Consider the following 16082-nt stretch of genomic DNA (forward strand, 5'->3'; position numbering starts at 1 on the left):
CGTTAAAATTAACTTATTAACTACTGTGGGCAGCTAATAATATCAAAGCCATTTTAATTGGAATTTCTGACATTGAGCGGTCAAGTTTCGGTGCCATTGGCTGTGATAGACATCGAATTTATTTTGACTTGGAGTGGCTGGCAGCGATCATTCGACTTAGCCCTCCCAGTCAAAATGGATAGGATGTCTATTTCAGTTAATATTTTTAGTAGTTTAAATGTATTTTTTATTAAAATCATTAAAGGGAACCTCAGACTTCGGCTTATTAGAGCCTAAGCCACAATTGTACTTTTACTAAAATATGTTATTAGAAACGCATAAAATATTGCCATTGATTTAAATATTTATTACGTACATGTTTTGACCTAACGGAGGGCGCCATGTTTTATGGACGCAATGGACTCTCGGGGTGATGACGTACAGTAGTTTAAATTGTCACTGTCACTAAACCAGTGCTTCTCAATTATTTTCTGTTACGCCCCCCCAAGGAAGACGTAAATGTTTCGCGCCCCCCCCCCAACTCTCTGCCGCCACTGTAAATAGTATCATTCGTCTATATTACTATTATAAGTACGCCTCAGCCTAACATTGTGTCCTTTTTTTTCTATTAAAGAAAAAAAGTAACAGAGATCAACTTATAATAAAGTATAACTTTTTTAACATTGTGTTGCTTGTAACAGAAAAGACTTAACGCGCATCAATTTGCCTGAAGTTAAAAAAAAAAAAAAAAAAGTCACATCCAAAATGTAAAAATACACTCAAGGTACATTTTTGACCATTTGATACTGAAAAATAAAATGTAATAAAATCAGTAAATAATAACAAATTCAAATTGATTAGAAACATTTACTCTTCAGGACAACATGCCAAAAAATTTGACCGAAAAAAACCCAAAACTGAATAGAAGGGGGGGAAAAAGTCTTTGGACAGAAGGACTCACCACAGTGCTCACTGGTTTACTGATATAACACTGACAAAGCGGGACGATTGTGACAATTGGCAATATTCGGCACATTTTCGCTGAAAAACAATCAAGCGGCTTATCAATGAGATTGAGGTCTAATGTCTTTAAGTGGCGTCTTAACTGATTTGGCTTCTCCGCTATAATCATTTTTAGACTCAGTAAACAGTGGTCTTTCCTCATTTCCCACTATATTAAAAGTCAAAGGCAAACGGCCCGAAAAAAGCGCATTCTCGGCGGCCGAGGGAGAACCGTAGGTGAGGGCGGTGGTCGTGACGATCCCAAGCCGAAAACGGCACTTCTCGGCCGAACACGTGAGAACCGAAGAAGACAGTGGGTCGCTGCGTGAGTCCAGCTCTGCATGAGTCTCTTCCGTGTGCTCTTGCTGACTTCAAAAATACTGCACGCACATTGAAAATGAGAGCGCCACTGCCACCCACGGAGTGGATGTGCAAGTACACTTTATTCTAGTACGGCAAAAAAAAAAAAAAAAAAAAAGCATGTTCCCCGAGGTCACTCGCGCCCCCCTTGGCATCGCTCTGCGCCCCCCTGGGGGGGCGCGCCCCACCATTTGAGAAGTACTGCACTAAACGAACACTACTGGTGTTCTGCGATTCCTTGCTACACGGCGAGACGTCCAACACATGCATACATCAGTTAAAAGCAGCAAGTACTTACTATTTGTTTTTATTTTTTTGCTTTCTCGTGGTAGCTTTAAAGCAGTGATTGTTGATCTGTTGACCACTTTAGTCACGTAGCGTATTTAAACCACCCTTATTTGATATTACTACGTTTAAGTATTTTCTTAAGGCCTTTAATATATTCTGTCTTTATGCATCTAAACAAAACAAGCTGAAAGCACATGATAGTACTTTGGGTGTCAAATTCGCCTCTTGTAAGACGTGCTGCTGGTGTAGCACATTTTGACAGAACACCGGTTTTGTCCTACTCTTGTCTCGTCTCATCCCGTCTTTCCTGTTCATTTTGCTTTTGCTGCTCGTTTTGTAAAATATCGACAGTGTGTCATGCTCAGTAATGTTCTTCTCGGGTTCAAATTGAAAGGGCCGAACAGATGGCATGTTTCTGTCACTAAAGTCATACTATGGAAGCCCGGCAACGAAACTCGGTGATGTCACCAACCTGCGACATCAACAACAATGGTGACCTTCTAGTTAAACTAAATATACAAATTGTATAAAAACGTAAACATCAAGAGGGGTTTTAATATCAAATTATTTTAACTCATAATAACATTTATCTTTTAAGAACTACAAGTCTTTCTATCTGTGGTTCTCTTTAAAGCCATTAGAACAGCAGGAAGGTTGTATCTGTCAATATACCAGAGTGTTTGTGTGTTTAATCAATATTTAAAGCAAACAAATTTTACTTGTGCACTGCCATCGACAGAAGTCTCGTAATCAATGGCAGTCAATAAGTTAATTTATTTTTAAATGGCAAATCGGTTACAACAGTAAGGAAGGTTGATGATCTGTTTTCTTGGTTTTAGTGTTGCAAGCGTTATTATAACAGAGCTGACTAGGGATGTCCTAATATATTTTTTTTTTTACTTGGATTTGATCCCCCCCATATTTCAGACTTTCAACTGTTGACTCTTCTAACCACTGAAGTAATTTTTGTCTTTATTGCGTTAAAGTAACATCCCAAGTGTGGAGCCTGAGGACATCCAAAGCCACACCCCTCAGACCCACACACCTGTGATGTCCAGCAGCGCTCCTCCCAGCAACAGCGGCACGGGCATCCTCCCTTCCCCGGCCACACCCCGCTTTTCTGTACCCACACCTCGCACTCCGCGAACGCCCCGGACACCCCGCGGACCCTCCAGCGTCCAGGGCTCGCTCAAGTATGACAACTCGGACCTCTACTCCCCCGCCTCCACTTCTTCCACCTGCCGGCCACTCAGCTCCGTGGAGCCGGCCACTGTTCCCTCCATACCGGAGGCCCATAGCCTTTACGTCACGCTCATCCTCTCAGAGTCTGTTATGAACCTCTTCAAAGACTGCAACTTTGACAGCTGCTGCGTGTGTGTCTGCAACATGAACATCCGCGGGGCTGACGTGGGCGTGTACCTGAAGGATAACGGGGAGGCCCAGTACCCGTGCACGTGCGGCTTCAGCGCCGTAGCAAATCGCCGCTTTGGCCAGTCAGCCGGGCTCTTTCTGGAGGACGAGCTGGACGTGGTCGGGCGTGGCTCGGACGCCAGTCGCGACACGGAGCGCTGCTTCGAAGAGCAGCGGGCATCTGCGAAACACAAGTCCTGCAGTCTGAAGGAGAAACCACCGGATGAGCTCATTCTACTGTTACAGGACCAGTGCACCAACCCGTTTGCCCCGATGGCGGGCGTGGAGTACCCCAAATTGAGCTCTGCCCCCAGCTCTTTTGTAAGGGTGGAGGAGAGAGACTGTTATAATGACTGCTACATGGCACTGGAGCACGGCAGGCAATTCATGGATAACATGTCAGGAGGCAAAGTGGATGAAACACTAGTGAAAAGCACCTGTCTTCATCAGTGGCCAAAATGCAAATGTAAGCATCTTTTCTGTACTTTGTTTTAAGTAAAGTATTTTTTTAAATAAAATTATGTTTCTTCTCCTATGAAGCAGCGGATATGAACAAGCTGTTCTCTCAGGATGTACTGCGGGTGCTGTTGTCCCTTCAGCCTGTCTTGCAGGATGCCATTCAAAAGAAGAGGAGTGTGCGTTCGTGGGGGGTGCAGGGACCCCTGACCTGGCAGCAATTCCACAAGATGGCCGGGAGAGGGTCTTATGGTACAATATTTTAAAAATATATATATATATACATTTAACAATTACTAGTAATCAAAAAAATAATAACTTGACCTCCTAAAGCCCCGATGCACACATGGACCTCTCATTTTAGGTTATGTAGGCCACAATTTTAACATTTGATAAATTGATATTAAAGATACACGATAATATCGGTCACCGATAATTATCGGCCGATAATGGCAATTATGACGTCACACAGATAATCCAGATAATAAAAAAAATTCAACCGATAATGCAATCCAATAATTATATACTTGATTTTGCCTCCAAATGTGCGCAACCAAAGAATTCAGCACACCGCCTCCTCAACCCCTCCCCTCTCTGAAGCCCCTGAGGGAGGAGGGGTTGAGGAGGCGGAGTTACAAGACAAGAAGTAGTTGAATATTATGGCGGCTGTTACTAAAAAAAACGACGCTCTCGCCATCTGCGAAACATGTACCGTATAAGTTCCACGAGGCAGAAAGAACGCGTCCTCATTCAAAACCACTAACCCAGCAGCCATTTAAAAATGCATCATAAAGAATTTTGGAACAAATACGAGGCTGCTGCTAGCAGGAATGCTAAAGCTATTGTAAACACTAAGTTAAACTACAGGGCGTGTGACGATACAGAGTCGGGCTGTTTGGGAATGCAGCCCAAGGCGGGTGGTAAATTCGCATCTAAGGCTAAACACCGGCACTACTGGAGACTGATAGTCGGCAAGTAGCCGTCTTCCGACGGAGCCCGCCGCTCTGGCCAGTCCGGCAGGCCGGCGCCGCCTCGCCATAGGCGGGGCGGGCCGAGCCCGGTTCCCCGGCCTCTGGACCTCCGGCGAACACCCCGGTTTCTCGAGCGTTCCCCCACGGCGTGCGAGCAGAGCCAGGACCCGAATACGCCGCAGCGAACCGGCCGGGGCGGGCGGATTATCCGGTACGAATGTAGCTGCCGCCGCCGCCGAGACGAGACACGTGTTGTTGTTTTTTACCTTAATGACCCGAGAACCAAAGCCCTGGATAAAAGAAATAATGCAGTTTATACGACCACCATTCTTCATGAAAAAGTGATGTCCGGTAAGCAAGCTTATCATGACGGCACAGTGGTTATAAGATCATTTAAACATGGAGAAAACGAAGTCAGCCAGTCAATAATGCATTCAGAATGTGAAATAACGAGCGGTCAGATGACTTTGTAACGCTGCCTTTATTTTCGGCTTAATAAAACTCAGGCACAAAACAACACGCACGCGGATGCGAGCTCCAACTCCGTCCAAATAGTACTGCCGTGTAGCAGTTTAGCTGCTGTAACGCAAATGTCGTGAAAGCCGCAAATGTAAACAAAGCGCTGCAGAATGGGTACATGACGTCTCGCTCTTTTGAGGTAATCATTTTCACAGTGTGCAACAAAGCATATAACATTAGCAATCACTTTTCAAATTATTTAACTTATTTGTCTGCTCAATTACAGTCACAGTAGATAATCAAATACTTAAATCAATATTCTGTAGCCATAAATATTATTCAAAATCTTTCCTTCTTCAAGTTTTTTTTTTTTTTTTTAGGATTAAGTATAATAATGTATTGCTTAAAACAAGGCTGTTAAGATTATTTTCAGCTAGCTATTTTTCTTCCAAGAAATCTGAGAGAAATACACTTGAAGCGATCGCAGATAATTTCACTTATTGCCAATAGATTTACACTTAAAACTGACTAGTTTTAAGGAGGTGTGTTTTGCAGCGGATTAATGTTATATATGTTAGGAATGGCTTACTTTTAAACGCATTTTTGTGTAACTTAGGTATTTACTCTGTAATTGTTGCCAAAGGTTTACCATTACACAATGTCGGACAATCTGTCATTATTTAGATGTTTGAATTGACGACTTGTTCATACTTTATGTTGAAAAAAAGAGCAATAAGTTATATTTTTGCACAGTAATATTTTCTTTTGTGTATACTTTAGAATTTTACATAAATCTTTTAATAGAATTATCGGCTTGACATTATAGGTTATCGGTTGGAATGAGGAGGAAATTATCGGTTATTGGTATCGGTTGAAAAATGCATTATCGTGCATCACTAATTGATATACAAGTGTGGCCTACATGGCCCAAGATGGGAGGTCCATAAATGTAGACCCAGGTTTCAATTCAATTGTAATGTTTTTATTTGAGTAAAGCCATGAATAAATCCCATCCCTTTTGACTGGAAAGGCTGGCAACAAATGATCGCTGCCAGCCGCTTCCAATCAAAACAGAATGGGCATCTCACCCCGTCAATGAGTTAAATGAGGGCTCTATAAATGGGGTGACCTTTTCCTCCCACAGGTACAGATGAGTCTCCTGAGCCACTGCCTATCCCTACATTTCTGGTGGGCTATGAGTACGATTTTGTGGTACTGTCCCCATTTGGCTTGCCCTACTGGGAAAAGCTCCTCCTGGACCCCTTTGGCTCCCAGAGGAATGTCGGGTTTGTTGTCATCTGCCCAGAAAGTGAAACGCTCATCAACCGCGCTAAAACCTTCTTCAAAGATTTGAGCGCCATGTATGAGGTGTGTGCTCCATATGCTTTTTCTTGTGTCCACAATTAAAAACGGAGTCGTTATTGGAAGATGTATAATCTCCATGACAGGCTTGTCAGCTGGGGCAGCACAGACCCATCTGCAAAAGCTACACCGACGGCATCCTGAAGGTGGGCAGCACGGAAGGCAGGAGCATGGCCGAGCAGCCTCTGAGTGACTGGTTCCTCAAGATGGCCGCCAGAGACGCCAACAACGAGGCCTTTATTAAACTTAGACTCTTTGCTCAAGTTTGCCGCTACGATCTAGGTATTTATTCTCTTTATTCTGCCTTATTCTCTCTGCTAATTAGTTTGTGTGAACTTGAAATGTTGTCAGCACAGGAGGCAATTAAAGTTCACTCCTATCTCCTTTCTCAGCTCCCTACTTGTCACAGCAATCTCTGGACAGCTCGCTCCTCTCACAGCGCAACCCAGGTTCAACATCTTCACAGAACTCTGCCTCTTCCAGCACCACTTCAGGACACCCGAGCACCACCATCAACAGCACTGCTCAGCCGCCCAATCCCCCTGGCCCCCAGGCCATGGCCGGGTTGGTGACGTCCAAGCCGGGGGCCTACCCCCAGTTTGGTGCCGGTGGGTTGCAGGGTAGCGCGGTGCATAATGGCCCCCAGTCGAACCAGCAAGGCCAGAATGCAGAAAATGCTGCTGCTGCTGCTGCTGCTGCTCAGAGCTCGACTGAGGCACCAGAGAGGTGAGTCATTACTGTGGAAACAGGCTTTGTATTATAGTTATCTTTAGCTACAGATGGGGGACTCGGTCGTCAGGACCTGATTAGCTTAAACTTAGGAAAGGCTCAACCTGACTATGACTTTGTGTTATTGATATTTAAGATCTTCAGATAAGCCAGAATGGGTCCAGATATTTTATCAATAAAGGTATTATCTTAGCCCATAAAATGTGAATATCCCAAATTGCCTGACCTTTCTGGACCTATTATCAGATCCATCACAAAATGGCTTTGTCCGTGAAACATTTTCTCCATTGTCCGAGGTTTAAGAACTTGCATAATTTGGTACTTTGAGCAGCAGGGGTTTCCATGAAGCTCATTTATACTAGGTGTTGTTTTTCCTCTTTGACTTGAAACCAGGGTTTTTGGCAGCCCTTTTCATTTTCGTCTTAGTCTTTTGGACAATAATACCTATTAATAAGTGTTAGTCATATTTAATTCATCCCAAAATGTGTTTGTCTTCATCTAGTTTTTGTTGATGAAAACTCGACTCATGTCGTTTTATTCAACGTTTAGTAAAAATGTTTTCATCTGTAAAATTAAATTTTACTCCAAAAATAAAGGTTTCAAACTAGGGCTGCAGCTATCGAATATTTTAGTAATCGAGAAATCGACTGAAAATTCTATCGATTAATCAAGTAATCGGATAAAACATTTTTTTTAGGTAAAGAGCCATTATAAATATACCGTAATTTCCCGAATATAACGCGCACTTTTTTTCCCCAAAATCAACTTGTAAACTCATGGTGCGCATTATAAACGGGTACATGGATGGAGACAGAAATATATATGTATTACATATATATATAAACCGATTTTTTTTCATTGACACGGCCACGTTGTGTTGAAGAAACGTATGCGGTGACCTGTTGCCGACCATTACGGTACGTGACGTCACCATTATGTTTCGGTAATACTTCACTCTAATCGGCCGAATGATTTCGTCTGTGTTAAATTCTGCTTTTTTCACTCTTCATAAAGCACAGAATTTAGTTTCTTGAACTCATTTGAGTCGACGTTTATTGCAGCTCCGCAATTCGGACCATAACAAATGTAAGGACACACACTTCCTGTGTCCGTCAACTATATCTGTCCCTCGTGAAACTCAAACCCAAATTACAATAGTTCCTTTGGTTACTGTCGTGTTGACAGTGATGAGCTCTCACGGATTTCCGACTTACGTTCTGACTTTCATTTTACCGTATCAATCCATGGAAGAAACATTTATTCATCATGAGGAAACGAGCAAGTTATACACCAGCCTTTAAAAGAAAAGTCACATTCGTTTTGTTTTCTCCTAGATTCTGGTAAGTTGGAGAAATTGTCAAATCATATTATTACCGTAAATATTGTCAGTTTACGGTAATGTTTTGAACTGCCAATGTGCTATGCTTGTGTTGTTTCACCAGTCAGTAAAATGACATCTCTGTATCTGTACACGAGCTCTGTTTTCTTGTATTCTTCTATTTATTGGTGCTAAAATTAGGGTGCGCGTTATAAACGGGTACAATAATTTTCCCTAGATTTTACAAGTAAATTTGGGGTGCGCATTATACACGGGTGCGCCTTATATTCGGGAAATTACGGTACTTGAGAAAAAAGACATTTAATCCAATATTGAACCATTTTCAGTCAATGTTTTTATTTTCGATGTACATTGTTGAAAACAGCCAACAATTGCATCTAAGATGTGACTAGAAAAAAAATCACTCCTTTCACTCAAAAAACTTCTAGATCTTAAAGAAAAAAAAAACATATTTCTTACCTAAAAATGTAATTACGCTTGATAACACACATTACTTGAAAGCTACGTGTTTTTCCCACGTTTTTCAATTTAATTTCCATTTGTGTCAAGCTATTTTTAAGTTCTAGTTAAGTTTTAAGTTAGTCTAAACTGTAAGTACTGATAGGATTTTGAGTTTTTGTAGTGTTCAAAATAAATGTATGATACCTGGTTGCTACTTGGTGTTTTATTCATTATTGACTACTGAGCTAAAACTGACAGTTAGCTTTATTATATTTTAATTTTACACCTTCATCACTCTACAGCGCTGTGTTTTTACAGATTAAATAAAGCCTGTATGTAAGCATCGACAGTGGTCATAATCAATAGAAACCTAGCCCTCCGAAGGGCTAACGTTACGTGAGTGAGTGACAGTAACGTTATATTTATTAGCAATGAGAAGTCTACTGCTTAAAGATAGCGGCTGTTTACCAACGCTGTCCAGATGCGGCCGAGTCTTTCATTTTGCATCAAGTCCTAAATGCATGCAATATCTATGAGACGCATCGGACACTACCTGCTACCACACTAGCATCCTGCGGGCGTAGTTTTTAGCAACGTCGGCGTATTTTGTAGCGGCTGTCGGCTGCGGTAAGTTTTCTTTATTTATTTATTGCTTCTTCCTCTACGCACGTGACGTCTGCGCGTTGTCCCGCATTAAAAGTAGTCCGGGCAAAACGTGATGCATAGAGCTGGCAAAATTAAACGATTCCTCGAGGTGAATAAAATTACTCGGATCAGTTTTTAAACTCGAGTTACTCGAGTATTCGTTTCAGCTCTATTTCAAATGAACGTTGACAGACGAGCACATATTGTAGCGTTTATCTACAAGGACAACGATAACTTGGTGAAATACACTCAGCAGGAAAACAGTATATTCTTTTCAATGAATTATACCCACCTGGATGCCACGAACTGGATGCCAAGAGTTTTAAGAGGACGCTTGCCGTTAGCATTGGCCTGATGCTAACGTGAATGCTATGCTAACACGACGAATTACATTTATTGTGTGATGATCACTCGGGATAGACCTTTAAAAGCTAAAGCGACATTGCTTATTCTTTCTCTCAGGAAAACACATGGTGAACATGTGACTAAAACTTGAGCATTTTCGTCCCGTTCTCGTCCCCTCAGATGAAAATTGACATTAGGCTCATTATGTTTTAGCCTCCCAAAACACGCTTTTAGGTCATTATTGTCATGAAAAAAAGTGTTTGTTGACTAAATATTTTCATTATCGTCATCTTTGACGAAAACAAAACTGCTTGAAACATTAGAAACTATACAACCACCCTTCTCAGTGACTTGTATATTAAGTGTTTAATAGCACGTGTATTTTGTCTCTGCAGCACAATGGACAGAGACAAAGTGGGCAAGCCAACAGACGGCGAGTCCCATGCCATCTCCTACCCGCCTGCCATCGTAGTGTACATCGTGGACCCGTTCAGCTACACGGAAGTCGACCGCGAGGTCAACTCTAGCGCCTACACGTTAGGCCTCTTGCGCTGCTACATGGAGATGCTTCAGTTCCTTCCCGCTCGCATCAGAAACGCCGTCTCGGTGCAGGTATGTGTCCCAACACCTCAAAAGGAGTTTGCTTTTCATGGAAATTGAATACAGTTTGATACACTTGCTGCTCAGTTGCACAAGGACATGAGAATGAGCTTGGGACTCATTAGCAAACTAATTCAGGTGAAAAGTGATAGGGTAAGTGACAGAAGGTGGCGTAAACATGTCAAAGGGAATTAGTGCGAGTAGTGGTGACATTCCTGCTGCAAGTATTAGAAGATGAACTAGTTACCGTACAAGTAATTCCTGGAGGGAGATGGATGGATGGCTTTAATACAACACCGTTTACAGTATACTAAGGGCATGAAGTGACTAATGACACTGTTTTATTTGAGGATTCCAGTGTAATAATCACCATAATGGAATAAAAGTACGTAAAATGTGTGACCTTCTTATTCCAAATAGTGAAGTTAATATCATTTAAATACAACTTCTATCAATTTACTGTGCATCTCATTAACATATGGACTCAGGCCATTGGTTAGGCTTGATGCTCTTATAGAATTGTGTAGGTCTGGCCAACAAATCAATTTAATGAATTTATTAGAGTTTTATTCTCCGCACAATTTAAAAATATCAAACTGTTTTTATTCCTTTCTTCTTGCGACACGTTTCATCTCCATAGATTACGCAGTTCGCACCAAATGGATACGCTCTTTTTCTTTGATAGGACCTGTAATTGATTTATTGTTACTGAGCAGAGGAGATGCATGGATAAGAGAGGAGGATCTGGATCGAAGTGCTCGTTAATAATGTAGTTAAGAAAATAAGTGACTGTAGAGGAAAACATCTTCTGTAACATGGGGAGGATAGGAACAAGTGTTTAAAGCGGCTTCTAATTCAATGTCTGTTCCCTGTTTCTTTGTGTAGTTATTACTTTGTTTCCGGAAGCTAACTACAGTATTAGCTTAATATGAGGGGTTTCAATTTTGCAAGTGTAAAAACTAGTAATGCCTTACTTTTAAAGGGGCACTCCAGTCACTTTTACTATTTGTTTGAGTATATGAAACATGTCTGTATCACCAAGTCATGGATATGTCATCATCTGCTTGTTTCCCCCATCAGATCGTTCCATGCCAGTACCTCCTGCAGCCAGTACACAGTGGTGAGCGGCACCTGTATGGCCAGCACCTCAAATCGCTCGCCTTCTCTGTCTTCACGCAATGTCGGCGGCCCCTGCCCAACTCCACCAACTTTAAGGCTCTGACAGGCTTTGGTCCTGGCCTTGCCATCGATATGGCGCTCAAGAACCCGGAGGTAGGCTTCTCAAAATGGGGACAGGTGATTATGGCTTTAAATTAAAAGGTCAAGTAGGGGTTATCTCCAATAGGCAATCGCCAACACCGCCAAAATTTGTTTCAATGTCGGCCATCTACTCTTCTTTTTTTTCTATCAGATTGCAGTATTTGTCTTCTAAACTGGTCATATTAATCAATTTGCAAAAAATGTGCAGCTCTTTAGTATTGATGACCGAATGACACTTCTCACAGTAATGCTGGGCCATTTCATACACTCACCAATATTACCAGTGTATTTTTGGTGGAACGAAATTTGAAATATCTTGGTCGTTGGACTGCAGTGTTTAGTAGGAAATCTTGGAATGCACCGTAAATTTTCGTCCAATCACTCATGATTGTTTCCGGGGCTTGGACAATCAGTCCGGACTAGCTGGGCAGTGAAAACTTTTTTTTTAGGAAAACTATCAGATGTCCGTATATGCTTTGTTACACACCATTTAAAGCATGCTCGTTGCTCGTAAGGTATAATGTTATATGAAAATCATTTTCCAATTTAAATTACCGTAATTTTCGCACTATAAGGCGCACCTGACTATAAGCCTCTACCCACCAAATTTGGCACGAAAATAGAATTTGTTCATAGATAAGACGCACTGGACTATAAGCCTCAGCTATCCTCACTGTATTATGGGAAATTTACAGCAAAAGATATTAACCGGTAACACTTTTTTTGACAGCAGCATCATACGACTTCCATAAGACCAAATAAACCACCATGAAGCTTTGAACTAATTGGCTGCAGAGCTTCATTGCTTCAAGAAGCTTCATTAGGCCATCAGTGATCCCTTGTGGGAGACAGTCAACCTCTGCTGCCACCTGCTGTCGACACTGTTGTTGTCCAACGTGCCTCCTAGCATGCATTGCAGCGCTACAGAATCACAATCAATTTTATGTGCTAATTATTTCTTCAGTTTCTGTTCCAGTTATTTCATTACTTGCTAGTAATGGTATTTGGTAACACTTTATTTGACAGTGGTGCCATAAGACTGTCATAAGACAATCATAATTATGACATGACACTGTCCTGGGCATTAATGAATGCTTATAACATATGTCATTTAGTGTTATCTGGCAAATTATCTCACTTTTGAATGGATGTAAAAGATCCAAGCTGGACATAAATGGAGTTAGTGACATAATTTGCCGGATGACTCTATTCTATTCTATTCTATTCTATTCTATTCTATTCTATTCTATTCTATTCTATTCTATTCTATCACATGAGCATTCAGTGAGGCCCATGATTGTGTCATTTTATTTATTATGATGGTTTAATGACAGTGTTATGACACCGCTGTGAAATAAAGTGTTACCTATTAACCCAAATAAATCAACAAATAAGCCGCACTGGACGATAAGCTGCAGGATTCAAATTGAAGGAAAAAAGTAGCTGCTTATAGTCCGAAAAGTACGGTAGTTTGTTAGCCTCATGTACAAATCTCGTTGAATTGGGCTAAAATTTGGAGCCAATATATCAAACGGCTTCCATTTTTAAATCAAACCAACCGGCTGCAGCTATCTTTGACATCTTATTATTCCTGAATCCTAGCTGTACTGTAAAAACTAGAGTTCAAGTTTAAAACTGTTAGTTTATAAAACACATGAGTGTTTTCATTATGTTACATTATGGTACGCCATGTTAAATTTTACTTTTGAGGTTAAACACTACTTGGATTTTTTTTTTCTCCATTTCAAGCTCTCCAGTTATCCATTGCAGTGGTTTTGCACCATTTACATTTAGGGCTGCAGCTAACAATTATTTTAGAAGTCGATTAATCTATCAACTAGTTAGTTCCAATAATCGAGTAATCAGATTAAGAACATTTAATGGGTTGCAGAATAAATTTTAAAAGATGTAAAACAAAGGTTTACTAAGATTGCACGTTCGAGAGCATAAAATGCGAATACAAAATGAAGAGTTTCAGAAATTTCTGCCAACGATGCAGAATTGCACTTTCATTAAAAAATAAAATACCAGAGCTTAGTCTTAAACAGTATTAAAAATAAATGTATGAGGATCCAAATACAACAAAAGAACAATTGGCTAACTTGCATAGCAAGCGTCCGCTACGTTAAATGCAATGAAATGCTAATGGTTTTTTTAACAATGCGCTTAACAAATCGTTCAAACATGTATATATATATATATGTTTATATATATATATATGTGTATGTATATGTATGTATGTATATGTATGTATGTATATATGTGTATGTATGTATGTGTATGTATGTATGTGTATGTATGTATGTGTATGTATGTATGTGTATGTATGTATGTGTATGTGTGTATGTATGTATGTATATGTGTGTATGTATGTATATATGTGTGTATGTATGTATATATGTGTGTATGTATGTATATATGTGTGTATGTATGTATATGTGTGTATGTATGTATATGTGTGTATGTATGTATATGTGTGTATGTATGTATATGTGTGTATGTATGTATATGTGTGTATATATACGTGTGTATATATATATGTATGTGTATATATATACATATGTATATATATATATATATATATATATATATATATATATATATATACACCTGGGGTCGCGTTACCCGAATATTTTCCGTCGTTGACCGGTTTTTTAAAACGGTGACGGAAAAAACTGAAGTCCATCCGTCATTTTGACAGGTTGCAATTCACACCCCAGACCACAGGGTGGCGAGTGAGCATATTAATTAGCTATTGTCTCTTTTGATGCATGACGTCGTTGACCTTACTCGGAAAAATGTCAAGGCAACTGAGTGTTTGCGTGGCACGGCCAGACTGTTCTCCCTGTATTTTTCAAACAATGAGAGAAAAGTCTGGGACACAGCCTCTCGAGTAGCTACAAAATCAATCGACAAATCAGATTTTTTTATTTGCGTGACGTGTTCTTCACGATCAACGTCACTCTTGCGCGCCGAAAGTCGTCTCTACAACAACACTGAGGCGGGAGAGCCGAGAATATGTTCCAATCCGCGGTAAATTCAGTTTTAAATAGCTAAAACACATCGACACGAGACATTGTCAACAGTCTGTCTCGCGCTAGCCATATTGAATAAACTCCGTTCTCCTCGTATGTTTACTTCCGCGCGCCGCGCAAGTCCCTCGTCCTGCCCTCGTCGCTTTGCTAACTTTGCCCGTCGCTGATTGGTGCACTCCGCTGTCTGTTTGCCTCTTGTTAAGCTTGTTCGGACAGAATATTAATGAAAAATGAATGAAAACTAAATACTATTGAATATGTCATTATTATCATTTTAAAAATGTAAGTAACGGGTAAAAATAGATTATGACCGGATTTTTATGACACTGTCAGTCAAAATGACAGACAACGAAAAAGTCTAGCGCGACCTCTGATATATACATATATATTTTTTTTTTTTTACAATGCGCTTAACAAATCGTTCAAACATATATTCCCACGAAGACAAAAACAGCTAAATATACCTGCAAACAAAATAAGAAATGCATAAAAAAAACTATGGCTGTCAAAATTATCGCGTTAACGGGTGGTAATTTTTTTTAAATTAATCACGTTAAAATATTTGATGCAATTAACGCACATGCCCCGCTCAAACAGATGAAAATGACAGCAGTCATGTGCACTTGTGTTTTTGGAGTTTTGTCGCCCTCTGCTGGCGCTTGGGTGCGACTGATTTTATGACCATCGGAATTGTGTAATTATTGACATCAACAATGGCGACCTACTAGTTTATTTTTTGATTGACATTTTTAGAAATTTTATTAAAACGAAAACATTAAGAGGGGTTTCTATAACTTGTACTAACATTTATCTTTTAAGAACAAGTCTTTCTATCCATAGATCGCTTTAACAGAATGTTAATGTTAATACCATCTTGTTGATTTATTGTTATAATAAACAAATACAGTACTTATGTACAGTATAATGAATGTATATATCAGTCTTGTGTCCTATCTTTCCATTCCAACAATAATTTACAGAAAAATATGGCATATTTTATGGATGGTTTAAATTGCGATTAATTACAATTAATTAATTTTTAAGCTGTGATTAACTCGATTAAAACTTTTAATCGTGTGACAGCCCTACAAAAATCCATTGACTCAAACAAAAACTTCCCTTATGTTGGTCTTAACAAGAAGCAGCTGGATTCAGTTAAATGAGTATCATATTCACTGTTGGGCTAGAAAGCAGTGTATCCACCCAAATCAATAAGACTAAATGCACTTTCAAAACAAATCATTACAACTCCACTCTAAACGAATACTCAAAGCAGCAAAGTTTGATTCAAAGCTTTTTTCAAATCGAATTAAGTTAATCGATTAATCATTTCAGCACTATTTACATTGCGGTGTAATTGTCTAAAACCAGGGTGGCTTATGTATGATGCGCAAGTAAATG

General features: G+C 40.1%; 1 protein-coding gene across 1 annotated transcript in view; it reads left to right on the top strand.

Moving 5' to 3' along the window:
* Positions 1-16082, top strand: part of LOC130917426 (mediator of RNA polymerase II transcription subunit 13-like) — a 48392-nt gene that overhangs the window by 21272 nt on the left and 11038 nt on the right. The window contains exons 16-22 of the mRNA XM_057838817.1: positions 2616-3505; positions 3580-3747; positions 6070-6293; positions 6374-6569; positions 6680-7013; positions 10182-10398; positions 11467-11658. Of these exons, the coding sequence (XP_057694800.1) occupies positions 2616-3505; positions 3580-3747; positions 6070-6293; positions 6374-6569; positions 6680-7013; positions 10182-10398; positions 11467-11658 (2221 nt within the window). The remainder of the gene's footprint in view (positions 1-2615; positions 3506-3579; positions 3748-6069; positions 6294-6373; positions 6570-6679; positions 7014-10181; positions 10399-11466; positions 11659-16082) is intronic.

Source organism: Corythoichthys intestinalis, chromosome 6 (genome assembly GCF_030265065.1).
Source record: "Corythoichthys intestinalis isolate RoL2023-P3 chromosome 6, ASM3026506v1, whole genome shotgun sequence".
In the NCBI taxonomy this organism is placed as follows: Eukaryota; Metazoa; Chordata; class Actinopteri; order Syngnathiformes; family Syngnathidae; genus Corythoichthys; species Corythoichthys intestinalis.